This window comes from Myotis myotis, unplaced genomic scaffold, assembly GCF_014108235.1.
Source record: "Myotis myotis isolate mMyoMyo1 unplaced genomic scaffold, mMyoMyo1.p scaffold_m19_p_17, whole genome shotgun sequence".
NCBI classification, from domain to species: Eukaryota; Metazoa; Chordata; class Mammalia; order Chiroptera; family Vespertilionidae; genus Myotis; species Myotis myotis.
The window spans coordinates 46,558,356-46,574,254 of record NW_023416321.1 but is presented as its reverse complement, the minus strand read 5'-3'; the positions used below and the strand labels follow the sequence as shown (position 1 = coordinate 46,574,254).

General features: G+C 41.1%; 1 protein-coding gene across 2 annotated transcripts in view; it reads left to right on the top strand.

Moving 5' to 3' along the window:
- Positions 1 to 15,899, top strand: part of LOC118672203 (protoheme IX farnesyltransferase, mitochondrial) — a 117,819-nt gene that overhangs the window by 23,597 nt on the left and 78,323 nt on the right. For both annotated transcript variants that reach the window (XM_036341738.1, XM_036341739.1), the window contains exon 4: positions 7,135 to 7,259. In XM_036341738.1, the coding sequence (XP_036197631.1) occupies positions 7,135 to 7,259 (125 nt within the window). The remainder of the gene's footprint in view (positions 1 to 7,134; positions 7,260 to 15,899) is intronic.

The window sequence follows — 15,899 nt, the reverse complement described above, 5'->3', positions numbered from 1 at the left end:
GGAACTGGGAGGCTGGTGGACCTGCCCTCCAGCCCGCAGAGCCTGTTGGTGGTGACCAGGGCCTCTGCTGCGGCAGGGTGGCAGGTGCAGTGAGGCTCCTCCCACTCACCCAGCTTTCCTCGGGGAGGGTGACACTGCAGTCCCACGGAGCCTGCGGTGCAGGCACCGGTCCCATGGGTCCTGTCTAGGCACACAGAGTTAGCACTTCAGCGGCCTGGGTGGTGATTGTGATTGTGTGAATGTGTGCGCCTTTCTGTATTTTCCCTTCATTGCATTGAATTTTCTTCTGAAAATGAGTCTTTGGAGTACCTGTTCGAGAATATCTGTAAAGCAGAGAGCCCAGGACTGCACGCAGACTGTGTACCCTTAGCTCCTCCATGGCACTCACTGCTGCAGCGGGTCTGCACGTGGGTCTCCTTTAGAAAATCAAATGTTAAGACCTGCCATCGCTTGTCTTGCTGTTTATTTTAGAGCACGTTCTCTAAAGTTTGTTAGCCATGTTCTTTATCAGTAAAAAATTTCAAGTGCACATATATATATATATATACACATATATATAATATTTACATTATTATATGTCTTACATAAGATAAAATGTACAGTTATTTTTAAATAAAATTCATGAACTGGTACACCAATGAATTATATTCATTTTAAGATATGCCAAATAAAGTGCTTTTAAAGAAAGAATTAAAAAGTGAAATATAAGTGAAAGTTTTCACATTTTCTTCTCATACCCTGAAGTCTCCACACTGTTTTGAAGCCGCAGTGTTTCTGAGATTTACATGAATGTAAAAACACAAACATTGTATAATGCTTCACAAATGTGTGTTTTGTTTTTATCATTGTCATTTATAGTCCATCTTATTAAGAACTACTTTCCACTCACGCCCTAGGGCAGTGATGGCGAACCTTTTGAGCTCTGCATGTCAGCATTTTGAAAAACCCTAACTTAACTCTGGTGCCGTGTCACATAAAGAAATTTTTTGATATTTGCAACCATAGTAAAGCAAAGACATATTTTTGATATTTATTTTATATATTTAAATGCCATTTAACAAAGAAAAATCAACCGAAAAAATGAGTTAACATGTCATAGGTTCACCATCACTGCCCTAAGGATGACAAAGAAGTAACTTAGATCATAAGACAGGTGTGTGGCGCTTTTATGAAATGTCTTGTTAGTTTCTCAAACTTCCTTTATACACTGCTTTTATATCTAAGCTTAGTAGCCAGAGAAATATGTCATGTAGAATTCTAGGAACCACATTTTAATAGTTACCAAGAATGCCACTTAATAAGCCTTATTATCTGCAGGCACTGTGCCAAGTGCTTTTGTTATAGTGAAAAACTAGCATGTCTCTGAAAGGTGTCACTGCGTGCATAGGGGTGTGGAAGTCAGGGGTGGGTGGTCATCGGGGACACAGCTTGGAAAAGCATGGACGTGGGGCTGTTTCATCTGCATGATGGAAGGGTGGTACTAAGAGGAAGCTGTTGCTCCAGCCACAGAAGTTAACAGCCGTAGGTAGGGATTCCCAGGAAGTTGATCTGACTTGGTTTGAGGGAGAGCTGCCCAGCAGCTAGCGCTCCTCTCTACAGAAGAGGTGCCCAGGGAGAAGTCAGTTCCCGTCACCAGATTTGGAGATGGCAGTCATTGGGAATGCTGTGGGAGGGATTCTTAGGACCGAGATTAGACTAATAGGTACTGAATTATGTTTAGCTCCTTTGCTGTGGTCACATATATTCATTCTGTAAAGTGCAGCCTCCTTCCAAGCACAGATCTACCCTCTGTTGCACTGTTGCCCTCCTTCCAGGCCCTCAGCACTCCCGCCTTGCCCTGCAGTGGCCTCCATCCACTCCAGTCAGTCTGTCCTCTGTTGTTGGTAGACCCGCCGTTCCTAAATGCCTCCCTTGTTACAGTAGGTATTAGTGTTCTCTTGCTGCAAAACAAGTTACCGCAAGCTTAGCAGTTTAAAGCAACACAAAGTGACTATTTCAGAAGTCCAGGCACGGACGGCTGGATTCTCTGCTGAGGGTCTCACCAGCCTGGAGTCAGTGTGCTTGTTCAGGGCTGTGGTTCTCCTGGGGTCCGGCGTCCTCTTCCAGGCCCTCTGGTTGTTGACAGAATTCATTTCTGCGCCTCTCTTGGACTGAGGCCTGTTTCCCTTCCAGCGTCAACTGTGGCCTGCTCTGCTCCGAGGCCACCCATAGTTCACACCAGGGACGCTGGCTTTCTTCCAGGCCGGACGGACTTGCCTAATTGTGACTATTTCAAAATAATTTTGTTTTAATTACGGAGAGCATATGTAAGAACTCCTTGGAGAAAGCGGGCAGACAAGAGACCGTTTCTGTTGAATCCTGTTGATGATGGGATGGGTCAGAAGAGATTGACTGGAGAGGTTGAGTTGTGAAAAACTTGGGCCTGATAGTCAGTACTGCCTTTCACTAAGCACCCCACAGGCTGTTAGTGAATCTTTGCATGGGGGTGCTTGTGGTTCCCTGGCTGGACACCCGCCAGGAGCGAGGACGGGATGAGACAGGCTCCACGGGGCTGGAAGGTTCCTCCTTCTTGGGCCTCCAGCGTCATCCTCGGGCCTCGGAGCAGTCCTCCGGGCCTCCGTCAGACGGGTCATGCTTCGTGGGCAGCATCGATTTTATGTTTACTTGCGAAGGGACAGAATATGAGATTACCAAATAAAATATAATTTCAACTGTTATTAATGAAAGAATGTATTACATTCACTTTTAATGAGATCCGGGTGTTGTAAAATGATTCCCTGTAATGAATCCCAGGAAATCAATGAGGAGCTTAATTACAGTTGTGGCAGTGCCGTGTGAGAGTATTGCTTTGGTCAGTTCTCCTTGCACAATTTATCAATCCTCCGCCCTTCTCTTTCTTTAACTTAATTGCTTTGATGCAGTAAGTATAATACATTCTTTATTAGCTTTTGATCTTTTTTGGAAATGTTCTACAAAATTCCAGTTTCCTTGGCTGTAATAATCATCCTTATAATTTTGTAATGTATATTACCATTCACAATTTGTACATTTTAAAATTAGGCAGTTATTTCTGTTTTTTAAATTTATGATCATGTCTTACCTTTTGCCTTTGTCAGTTTTTTGTAAACCACTTTCTATCTCTCAACTTATCGGTTGAACCCATTAGTTAAAATTTGATGTGCTTTGTATATTATTCATCACTCATTTAAACCCTAAGGTGAATGTAAAAGAAAAAATGAGTGAAGAGTTTCGCTTTCATGTAACTACATATTCTTTTTTATTTTAAAGTGAATTTTCTTCTTACAGCATTTTTATTTTGACAGCTTAATGATTATGGTGCTCTCTTGTCCACTAGGTGTTAATTGATTTTTCTTATTTGTTTATAAAACACTATATAAAATGTAATTTGGATATTTAGAGGTATTCTTTATTTGGATGTTTAGAGGTTCTTTATTTTGGTGACTCTAGCTTTTGCTAATTACATATCAAGAAAGGATTTTCTATGCTCTATAAGGTAGGCTGCTTATAAGGTGTTTATAGCAGTCTACTTCTGATGTAAGGTTCAAGGCCTTAAAATAGTCATGAATTATTTTGACTGACTTATTCTGTGGATAAAAGCAATTTACTTAGTTCATTTTGAAAGGGAATGCCATGCAGCCTCTTTCCTCTCAAAGTCTCCCGTTGACACCATCAGCCTTTCTTGGGCAGCAGCATTCGTCTGTACAGCTGAGGGGTGGTCTGGATGTTAAGGATGTTTCTTTCAGCCCTGGCTTGTCACACATGCAGGGCAGCGTGTGCGGAGTCGCCAGCCACCGGGAGGCGTGGAGTGGTGCAGCGGATGCCGCAGTGTGGCACGCAGCCTGTCCCTGAGGCTTTGCGCTTGACGGTGTGATATCAGAGAACGGAGCTGTTTGAGTGTCCTGAAAGGACTTTTGTTTGCTCTTTTAAAAATGCTGTTTTCTTGGTGCTCACTAAATGTGTGCAGGTCTGGCTGTTCCATGACAGGCTGTTCTTGTCCTGTCTTACCTGCATAAGATATCCTTTATATGCCCTCAACTACTGTTCCCAAAGCTGGAATCACTGTGGCTTTCTTTTTGGGGGCCTAAGTCGTTAGAGAATTAGAGAGCTAAACGTTTCTTCAGAATGTTTCCTTTGAAATCGTGTTTAGTCTTGGATTGCTGCCCTGGGTCCATGGGGCTTTCGCTGCTGTTCTGTACGGAGGTGAGAGGGTTGTGTTCTGACTTGTAGTGCCGCGTGTGGGCCAGGCAGAGTGGAGAAGGGGGTACAGCCTGAGCCAGCTGCTCTTCTCCTGCGTGTGCCTCTGTGACTTCCAATAAGCCCCCTGTTTGCCTATAGCTGCTCGTCTTCTGTTTGTCTCCCCACCTTTATCCAAACTTGTTTCTCTTTCCTGGACCTTGTTCTTCAGTCTATCTGCTCAAGCCTATACCTCTGTCCTCTTTTCTGGAGGCAACGCCTCCCCGGGAGGCTCAGGTACACATCCTGTGTGGGACCACCAAGGTAAAGGAAGGACCCCTTTGCCAAATACACGCTGTCTAGGAACTTCTGGTTCCACACATGCATTTAAGTCACCTTTGCAAATTATATTGATCCCAATCAAATAAATAGAAATATGAAGAAGCCTGTGCCTGGCCTAAGTGTTAGGCACAAGGCATGTCCAATGGCAGGACTATAAAGACCCAAATATTCTTTATCTGGGTCTGTCAGGATTCCTTTACTCCCAAAGGTAAAATTCTGATGTTTCTGATACACTCCTTTTCACTATCTTTGCTGGCTGTTCTCTGGGGCTCAGCCATGGTTTGTGGGTGCAGGACTCAGAGCATTGGGCCTCCCACCTTCTCCATCTCTTTCCTGGGCTCCAGTGTAATGTTCTGTATGCTTCTACCTGAATGGCCTGCAGTTCCTCAAAGGCAGCGCCTTTTGCTGAGCCCAGCCAGCTGGATCACCTTCCCCCGATTTCCTTATTTCTGTCACTGTGGTCCTTCTTCATGCACCCAGGTGCAGCCCTTTACCTTTTATTCTTTTGTGCTGTTACTTTATCTTCCACCTTTCACAGTTAAGAAGTCCTAACAGCTGTTCCATCAAAATACCCTTTACATCTATCTGGTTCCCACTGTTACTACATTTATGCAGAGTGGGTTAATGGCACAGACTCTCACATTGTTTCTCTGCACAACTGTGCCTGTTGTAAGTCCTGGTGCCCATTGCTACCAGGCTAAACTTGCAGTTTTGGGGTCACTTTCTTCATTAGACTGTCTCTACTGCCCATCAAATGAAATGCCAACTCCTTAACTTGATATTCTGCCATCTGACAGCCGCCACCCTTCCTCCTCTTCCTCTGGGAAATTCTGCTCTGTGCTTGGCCTAGTGGTAACCCTGAAAGTATGGCAGAGAACCAGGTCGGGGCTCCCGCCTTCCAGGGACCCATGTTCCATGCGGGGCCACCGCATGATGAGTGCTGTGTGTGATAATGAAGGACGCTGTGAGGGAGGCGTCGCTGTGAGGGAGGAGCCGCTGGGAGGGCCACTGCAGACATGAGGATCAGAGTTCTCTCTACGAGGCAATACTTACGATGAGATCTGGAGGATGAGAAGGAGTTGATGGTGAGAGAGGCAGAGGAGGCGGAAGTGCACGGACCCAGAGGCAAGAAGGATCTTGGCTTAAAAACAGAAGGTCCTGTGAGGGGAGACGAGTCAGTGAGCGAGAGAGGCACCAGTGCACTTGTGTGGCTGGGGAGAGAGCTTGCATCTCATTCCAGGGGTAGTGTCAAAGGATTTCCTATGCAGCAGATCTGTGTACATTTTAAAATATCATCCGTGCTGGACCAAGGTTGAAGAAAGGAGACCAATAAGGAACGAGGCCCTTCCAGTTTTCCAGGCAAGATAATAGCTTGGGTTAGATGACATGTTTCTCAGTGTCAGCATATGACATTTGGGTCCAGAATGTTCTTTTTGGGGGGCTGTTCTATAAGATGTCTATAAGCATCCCTGGCGCCCACCCACTGGAGCACAGCAGTATCCATCCCCTCCAGTCGTGACAACCACTCTGTCTCCAGGCATTGCTGACTGTCCCTGTGGCGGCACCACCCCGGCTGTGAGCTGTGGGACGAGACGATGGCAGCAGAGGTGTGTTTGAAATGCGTTGTGGAGGAGAACAGACTGTACTTTGCAATGGGTGGGATGTAGAGAAGGGAGAGAAAGGAGAGGTTCAAAAATGCTTCCTAGCTGTTTGGTTTGACAATCTAGGCAGATGTCACAGGTGCTTTAGAGTCTTGACAGTGATCTCTTGCCCCTGTGCTGGTTCTTGGAATTATCCAGCCACCTGTAATGTTGCCCATCCCACTACTCTCCTGTTTCTACATCCCACCGAAGGTCCCGTTTAAATGCCATCTACTTGAAGTCTTCTTCTCCAGTTAATTCACTAACAGTGATCATTTTTTCAGTTTCTGCAGCCCTGTGTCAGTACCACTCTCAGACACTTCCTGGCCCTGTAGCTTCTGCAAACCCCCAGGAAAGAAGGACCAGGGCTTAAAAAAAGGGGCAGTCACTGTGGCTGCTCAGATTGCATAGCTTTGCTTTTGCATCTTGCCTCTTTGTTTCTGTTGGTGGCTGTAGTCATCCTCTTATCATCTTCTGGGCCCTGGGGCCACCATCTGTTACAGGCAAGCCCTCTGCTCAGGTAGAATTAAGACCCACAGAGCAGGGCCTTGCTCTTTCCTGCCTTGTGTTATACAGTTATGACTGTCTGTCTGTCGTCTCCCCGTCAAATAAATTCTGAGAGCAGGAATGAGACCTTGTTCAACCCCTCATCCCACACAGTGCCTAATGCCCAGCATAGTACTGGCTGTGAAGGAGGTATTCAATAAATGTGTGTTGAGCGAATAATAGAGTGGTTCAATCTAAAACATCCACCTTATTTTTTCTCTCATGTATAATGGAATTAAAGGAAAAGAAGCATTTTTCTGTGATGAGCACACATAATGTTTATGGTGGGAAAAATGTTTGCTTTTCCAGTGGAAGGTTAGACTTGGTTGGGTTCCCTGGAAGATGGCTTATCTGCCGTTTGCAGTGTGGGGCCTGTGTTGGTAACGAGATGTCTGCTCTGCTTCTGTTTCAGCTCTAGTTGTCAGCACCACTTCAGCGGGATTTGCATTGGCCCCAGGGCCCTTCGACTTGTCCTGTTTTCTGCTCACTTCTGTGGGAACAGGCCTGGCATCCTGTGCTGCCAACTCCATCAATCAGGTGGGTTTATCGCCTTCCAGGTAGATCATGATACTGTGACTCATTCCCAGCTTGTGGTATTACCACGTTTTTAAAAAAACTTCCAAAGTCACATATGCATGAAGAGTTACTATGAACTTGTAACAGTGTACCCAAGGTGTCTTTTCTTTTGAGGTGAATGATTTTCAGTTATGTTCTGATGAGAAAATAATAGCATATCTGCTTCAAGTAGCCAGCATGCCTTGTGTTATAAAGTACTTTAAAGCTGTCAAACTTTTCCATTCTTGTCCATTTCCGGTACATTTCCCTGAGCTCATCATTGTGTGCTCCTCTTTCTTTCCTTTGATTTTGCATTTTAAGTCACTAGTATACAAAAAAGAATGCATATCCAACTTTTAAAAAATATTAGTAACTCAGCATTTAGTAAACCTGGTGTCTGGCATCAGATTATATCAAAATTAGCATTTTATTAATTAGCTAATTGTATTTAACATGTTATTTATTTAGCATATTATTTTCAATTAGCATGTTATTTCATTAGCATCTTATGTTTAATGCATCATCCGCCCCCTCCCCCCATTATTTTAAACATCAAAATAATTCTCTAAAAGATTTTTTTCTCCTGTCTGTCATTGTGGTGTGCCCCAACGTTGTGGCTTTTTCATAAGATAACTATGTGAAGGAGCTTGGCTAAAACTTAGGGAAAGCTGCTTGCTTTCGTCACAAGAACACCCAAGAGGAACTGGCACAGCTTTAAAACAGGAACTCAAGTCAGCAGCAGGAAAACAGCTTGGCTGAGTGGATATATAAGTTGGTAGTCCATAAAATATGGGAATTTTAGTGTTATAATGACTACATTCATTGTGTTTTTATAAAGTCTTATCAGTTACTTGGAGAAGTATGAATCTATTTCAAGTAAGATTTATTTTTTTGTTATTATTTTTAAAGTCAAAACAGTCTATATTGAGTTCAAATAGCCCTCCCACTTCACAGCAGTATTGTCGACGCCTGTGGCCTGTGATGCCACCTCTTCCAAGTCGCTCCTTCCTTTTGCTACCCTCCCATATTTCTTGGCTAAGAGAATAATAATGGTTTCACAATAAACATGTTTTTAATGAAAATTTGAGTGAAAAGCAATATAAGCTAAATGGATTTATATGGCTGTTTTGGGTCTTTTACGAAAAAACTTTAAATTTTTACCTTTGTTTAGTTATAAATCTAGGCCATAAGATTCAGCCAGGAACTTAGTCTAGTTTCCGGGCTTGTGTGTAAAATTGAAGAGCTGTATTTACCCTTGAGGTACTAACTGCTGTCTCCTGTTTGAATTACATAGATTTAAATGAAAGGTTTAAAATAAAAGGTTTATAATGAATTCAGGGAAAAAACAAACAAACAAACGGTAACAACAACAAACGAATAAACATCAAATGGTTAGCAGAAATGCCAGGATTTTATAAAAGACTAGAGGCCCAGTGCACAAATTCATGCACCAGTGGGGTCCCTCGGCCTGGCTTGAGGGATCAGGCCGAAACCTGCGCTCCAACATCCCCCGAGGTGTCCCGGATTGCAAGAGGGCACAGGCCAGCCTGAGGTACCCCACCAGTGCACGATCGGGGCCAGGGAGAGACATGGGAGGTTGGCCAGCCAGGGAGGAACCACAAGAGGACTCCAGGGCATGTCCGGCCCGTCTCGCTCAGTGCCGATCAGCCAGACCCCAGCAGCAAGCTAACATACCGGTCGAAGCGTCTGCCCCCTGGTAGTCAGTGCATGTCATAGCGACTGATAAACCTGTCGACTGTCTGCCCCCTCGTGGTCAGTGCACGTCATAGCAAGCGGTTGAGCGGCCTTAGCATTTATTAACATATTACACTTTGATTGGTTGATTGGATGACCGGACACTTAGCATTTTAGGCTTTTATAGGATAATACGGAGCCACCTTGAGTTGAAGCTGTGACACCCCCAACCTGCCGCTGCCCTAAAAAAGGCAGTTCAAAGAATTTATCATGGAAAAAATGAAAAACCTGTCAGTTGTAGCAAGACAGTATCTGGAGGAAAGAAATGGAGTGATTTACATTTAAGCAGTAATTTACAGAAACTGAATATAGACCTAGGTTTTAGAAACTTTAAGAAGACTATGAGTTTAGGTGGCACTTTATTTCAGAGTCTGTAGGAAGTTTATTCACAGTGGAAAGTAGGTGGGTCTGTGGATTTTAAACGGTTCCTGAGGAAAGCCTCAGAGTACATGATGGGATTCCTCCTGGTGCTGAGTGTTTCCTGCTTCCGTGGGCTGTTCAGCCCTGCCCTGCCGCACACCTAGCACCTCCCTGCTCTTCCTTTGAAGCACTTTCCCCTCCTTCCGCCCACAGCCCTCTCCATTATCGGGCGTGTTGTCACCTTGATTGGTGCTTGTTGGGTACATGAATAATGGCTTCATCTTCTTGTATTCAACATATTGCTTTCTTCCACTTTTCTTGGGCTCTAATTTCAGTTGGAAGCTTCACAATTGTTTAAAATTTTTGCTGATTCCCATAACTGTACAATTCTGTTGTTATTATGTTATTGATCAGCTTCCCAAATTATGATATTCTGTAAATAGCATGTTGGAAATGTTTTAGTTCTAGTGTTGGTAGGCATTCTTATAAAATCAAGTTAAACGAAGGTGAGGACATTTTCATTAATGCCTTTAATTAGTGTAATACTAGACAACAAGGGTTTAGCTGAGTTTTTGAATACCAGATAAAGACGTAGTCTTTGGGGAAATGGAAGCACTTACTACTTTTTTTAGGGAGCTGGTGTTCACTCAAGAATGCATATATGTGGTGGTAGGTGTAAGAGTTCTTCAGCTTCTAATAGAGATCCATGGGAGAAAAAATTCCTACTGTCCGTGTTTATAAAGGAATTCCAATCCAGTTCACATTTCTAACTACTTTTTTTTAGCTGTTATTAATTTAGTTCTGAGTGACTCTTCTTTGTACCCTACTTCTGTGATCTCTCTGTGAAAGTAGGAAAAATAAAGCCTTGGAAAACGATTCTTACATTTGTTTTAAGGAGAGAAAATGAGATTCAGCTTCTGATTTATGAAGTAGTGACTAGTGCATAAAGATATGTATATGAAACCACTAACATTAAACTGTAGAAAGGAATTACATGGTTTATAAAATATACATGTGCTTAATTTGACACTATAATGTGGCTTTAAAGCAGGTATGCCTTCAAAGGATGAAAGCCATCCATAAAGTGTTTTTAATTTAGCCACTAAAAGATAAAATATTGTTGATGGCTTTGACTGATTGAATCTTGAGAAACAAATGACTAAAAGTGAAAAGCTGAATAAATTCAAGTAGAATGAATGAAGAAATTTAAAAAGATAAAAATTATTATAATTACTTTGAATATTTGACTTCATAGATGCTATAATAAACTGTATTGAGGATTATTTTACTTATGTTACATATATGAATTTTTTAAAGAGGTTAAGAGTATATGTCAATAAATACATTTCTACAGGACACATTTTAATTGTGACATACTATTCCATTTCATGGATGCGCCAGTTCTCAACCAGTTCTCTATTATTGCAAATTTTCGCTTCTAAGGTAACACAAAGTACCGGAAGTGAAACTGCTGAGAGGAAGGCTACCAGCCAAAGCGTATATGAAACTGGTTTAACTTTGAAATATATGATCTTAACAAAATAACTCATTTCTGACATTTATGCAGTGCTTCCGAGTTTACAAGGAATATTTACATAAATTATTATTTAAACCTGTGGCCCTGTGAAGTAGGTGGCATTTCCATTTCTATTTGTAAAAAAATTAGTTTAGCTGTTGAATTATTCTTTTTAAGGCAACATTTAAAAAATGTACTATGCAAATAATTTATTTATTGCAGAACAGTGAGAAAATGGAGATAAGCAAAAAGAACAAGTTTTTGTTTTATTTTTCCATTATGCCAGACACTGTTGTGTGTTAGAACTATAGCAGAAAGCAAACCAGATTCCTGCCCTCATAGTGCTTACACGATCCCTTGTTAACACTTGAAACCTCTATGATCTTATTAACCAGTGTCACCCTAGTGCATTTATAGACTTCTTTAACACACAGGCACACATCTTCTGATATAATTTTTCTCATGGAAATGAATTATATACTATATGTAATTTGTATATTTTTCTATAAATAGTATATCAAATAGTATATCAGAAACATCCTTCCAGGTTAGTATTGTTATAACGTGATTTTAAGAGTTATATATAAATACACCGTGATTTGTTTAATCAATTTCTTCTTATTGGACATATTAGAGATCTCCAGTCTTTTGTTCAAAATAAACAATGCTGAACTGCAATTCCTGTAGCTAAGTTGTTGAACATGTCCTTAACTATGTATGTCTTTCAATAGATTTACAAAATCATGTGGTGTGTTAAAAGATGTGTAGTTTTCAAAATAAAAACTTAAAATTTAAAAAATATGTATATTTAAAATTGATTTTAGAGAGAGGATGGAAGAGAGAGAGAGAGAAGCATCAGTGTACAAGGGAAACATTGATCAGTTGCCTCCCTTATGCATCCAGACTGGGGATCGAACCCACAACCTGAGTATGTGCCCTGACCAGGAATCGAACCTGCCACCTTCTGGTGTGCGGAACTATGCTCCCACCACTGAGCCGCACCAGCTAAGGCAAAAAGATATGTATCTTAAGTACAGCTAAATTTCTTCTCAGAAGGCCTTTAGTTTGTTTCGTATCAACTTAAACTTCCATTTGACAGTGTGTGAGAGTGGTCGTCATCAACACTGCATGTTAGAAAGTCTATGGCAGGTTTATAGGTAACATTAGATGTGCCCTTTTGAATTAAGTTGTATTGATTATTTAGGAGGTAGAGTTAGTTTTTGTTTGGGGGATTTTTTTAATGCTTTTTGGTCAATTTATGTTTACCAGTGAGTTTTATCCATTTTGCTATTAGGCACTCACTTTTGTCCATCAGGTCTTAGCGTAAGGTATATAGATTGGATTATTAACTATCATTAGGACTTACATATTTTCTGCAGTTTTGGGGGTGTTTTTTTTGTTTGTTTGTTTGTTTGTTTTTCTTAATCCTCACCCACAGATATTTTTCCATTGATTTTTAGAGAGAGTGGAAGGGAGGAGGAGAGACACATCAATTGGTTGCCTCCTACACACGCCCCCACTGGGGCTGGGGACCAGGATTGAGCCTGCAAGCTAGGTATAGACCCTTGACCCGGGGGCCCTTCCGTCTGTGGGCCAGTGCTTTATCCACCAGGCCAAACCCACTGGGCATTTTCTGCAGTTTTTAGGGTTTTTTAAGTGCAGTTGTTTCGAATGTTCAAACAGCTAGATCCTTTAATTTTTAAAACAGGTTTCTCAACCTCTAAACTCTTGACAGTTTGGGCTGGATAACCTTGTTGTGGGGATCTGTCCTGTGCTTTGTAGCAAGAAGTGTTAATAATAACAACAATTGCAGCTAACACTTATTTCGTACTTGCTATATGCCAAGTAATGTTCTAAGCATTTTACATACATTAGCTCATTTGTTTAAGTCTAGGTTCATGGGATTTCAAAAATGGCTCTTTTGAAAGATCAAATACATGATGAATGAATTTATAACCTAGACTTAGTTTTAAGAAGAACCATTGATGTTCTTAGAGACTTCATTTTGGAGAAAATTACAAGAAAGGCACAAAACATAAGCAGAATTTTGCATCAGAGAGGTAGGTTATAATTAGAAAGATAAAGCTGATAAGGTATGTTATTTTTAGGATCTAGTGTATCTTTGAATTAAGAATTTTTACGGAAAGAAATAAAATACAGGGTCAAGAAGAGACATGTTTCTTGTTTCATACTGACAATACTTGAGAGAATTTTCATGGCTGAAATAAGGTAAAAAGGAAGGGCTTTGGATAAGAGCTCTGAATTATAGGGTGGGTTGGGCAAAATAAAATTTACAGCCTTTAAAACTCTGAAGGAGAAACAGATAAAGATTTTTCAGTTTTCTCCTGAATATGAGGTTAATATCTAATGCATCTTTCTCCATTTTCCCTTTCTCTGATGTTTCTTTTGTTTTGACTCTGCAGTCTGCCTTGAGCAATAGGAATTGACTTTCATCTTTCATGTTGAACAAAAGTGGTTATTAAATGTGGTGTTGTATTCTAGGAGAATAGAACTGAAGTTAGCAAATGCCAGTGATGCCATTTATTGAACATCATTTGAGTAAGAAAAATCAATATGAGAAATATATTTTTCTTCTGAGTGTTGTGATTTGTTGGACTTTGATGTTTTAACTGGGGGACAACTTGCATTCCTCCAATGGCCTCTGAGGTCCGTAGCTGTGGCCTTTGGATGATTCAGATTAGCTACTGCACTGGATCAGGTTGCATAGAGTCTCTGAATAGTATTCGGGAAAGACTGTCCAACTAAATATGTTCTTTGTAAAAGGAAAATCATGAGCATGACTGAACGTCAAAAGGAAAATGCATTTTAAATGCAGTCTCTTTTCCTGAATATATAACCCCCAATAGTTCCTAAATTACATTTGATTCACTCCGGAATGATCCATCTAAGCAGAGTGGGTTTGGCATAGATATTTATAACTAAAATAACTCTAGATGAAGTTTTGCCAGCAAATGCAGGGATAATTTGAACATATTTTTGTAGATAGTATTTTATAAATTACATACCATATTAACTGGTTATTATTTTATTTGCTTCTTACAGTAATTTGGTGGGTGGGGTGGTATTATTCCAGTGTTTGTGGAAGATTGAGATGAAGCTTAGTGATGTCACTGATGGCATATCTGAAAATGGTCAAATTGGGAGCAGAACTTGTAGACCATGGGCTCCTCGTGTACCGCTTTTTTTCTCTCAGCCGAGATGTCCTGGTCCAGGCACCACCCTGGAATAAGGCTGTTTCCATTAGTGACTTTCTTCCACCCAATTACCTGCTGGCATTCTTGCTGCTAAGTACTGGAGGTGAACGTACCATAGTGTATGTTTCTGTAATGAGATTGGGAGGAATTAAAGCTCTTATACTCTCTACATGCTAAGTGCTTAGTGAATGTTAGCTGTTATTGTTGTTATTAATATAAAAGTTCGGTCTGTTTTTGCCACACATCCCCCATGCTTTCAGAATCTTATTTTCTTCCGATTACCTCCGGTTAGAGTCTAGCAGAAGCCAAGCGGAGTTTCTTGCCGGATTATCTTCTTTTGTCAATCTTCAGTGTGTTTGGCCTTTCCCGGTAGTGTGTTCTTCTGAATCCCATTAGCCGCTTGTTCTCTGCTCTAGCCCCAGACCCCCTCACTGTTTTCTAGGCGAGGTGACTCTAGGCTGACTGCTGGCACTGGTGTGGGAACTGACTATGTGGCTGATCGCTGAGGACTGTGTGCGTCCTTATCTCCTATTCCCCCTTTTTGCCCCAGTGACAAACTGCTTTTAAGGTTCAATACATTAAAAATTCCTATCCCTTGATATTTATGCTTTAAAATCAGAATAATTTGATCATTTTGATTTCCATACTGAGTTCCCAGACACTGGGTAGGAGCCAGAATTGTGGTGGAGGGTTAGGGGTGGTGAGACAGTGGAGCAGTTTGTTATACCTACACTCCTTTAACCCAGATCAACTTCTGATCATTCTTTGTCTGTTGCTATTTTTACCCAGTAATGGAGCTCCAAACTTCTTTAGGCAAGCTCTTGACCTTAAAATCTATGTGTAAATGATTAGGCAAATTCTAAAACTCACATTTTCATGACCACCTAGTCCTTTGCGAAGGTTTAGAAAGTATTGTTTGGCAGAAAGGGAAGTGACTTACCTATGTGATTAATCTTAAGGAAAACTTCACTCTGGCATTTCCCTCAGATCCTATGCCAGATGTCTCCTGGAAGCAGCGATCACAGGGAACAAAGAAACTAAGGATTTGAATGATGGCATGGAGAGATAGCGGGCAACAAAAGAGAAATTTTGTAGTTAATAAGATTTATGTAATGTAACCTAGAGTATCCTTATGCCTTAAAATATACTTTGTAACCTTAAAATACTAATATGCAGTTTTAACTTTTATTCCAACTGAGGTTTCTTTAGTCCTGGAAAATATTTACCTGCTAGCTTATAAGAAAAGAAAAATATCACTGAAATAAAAGTCTGATGTAATATCCTAATGTTTTCATTAATATATGTTAGTAAAAGTATGACTATTCTGGTATTGCTTCTAGCATAAGTATGGTTGATCTAGAACGTACCATTGCTTATATTGCTGCCGTTAGGTGTATTGAACAAGGATTACACCGTGCTGTGGATCATTGCCTTAAACAGCTGCCTGAAACTATGTGGATAAAGACCCCTCTCTCAAAGTCCCTGATGTTATTTCCTAATATGAAGTAACGCGAATTAAATGTAACATCTGGCTTTAAGGATATAAAGAGATCTTTAGACCAGATTCCCAATACATACAGAAGTATTCGGGGGCTTGTGAATTAGGGTATTGGTAAAGGACACTGTTTTCTGAGCCTGTAGTCCCTCCATGATTTTCACTTGGGTTGAGTGAGTGACTGACCGAACAGCAAAATAGGCTTGTTTCAATAAGCATGCGGTCAACCTTGAACATAGATGTGGACAGTCCCCCAATTAAAAAATCTAACGTGTTTTCCC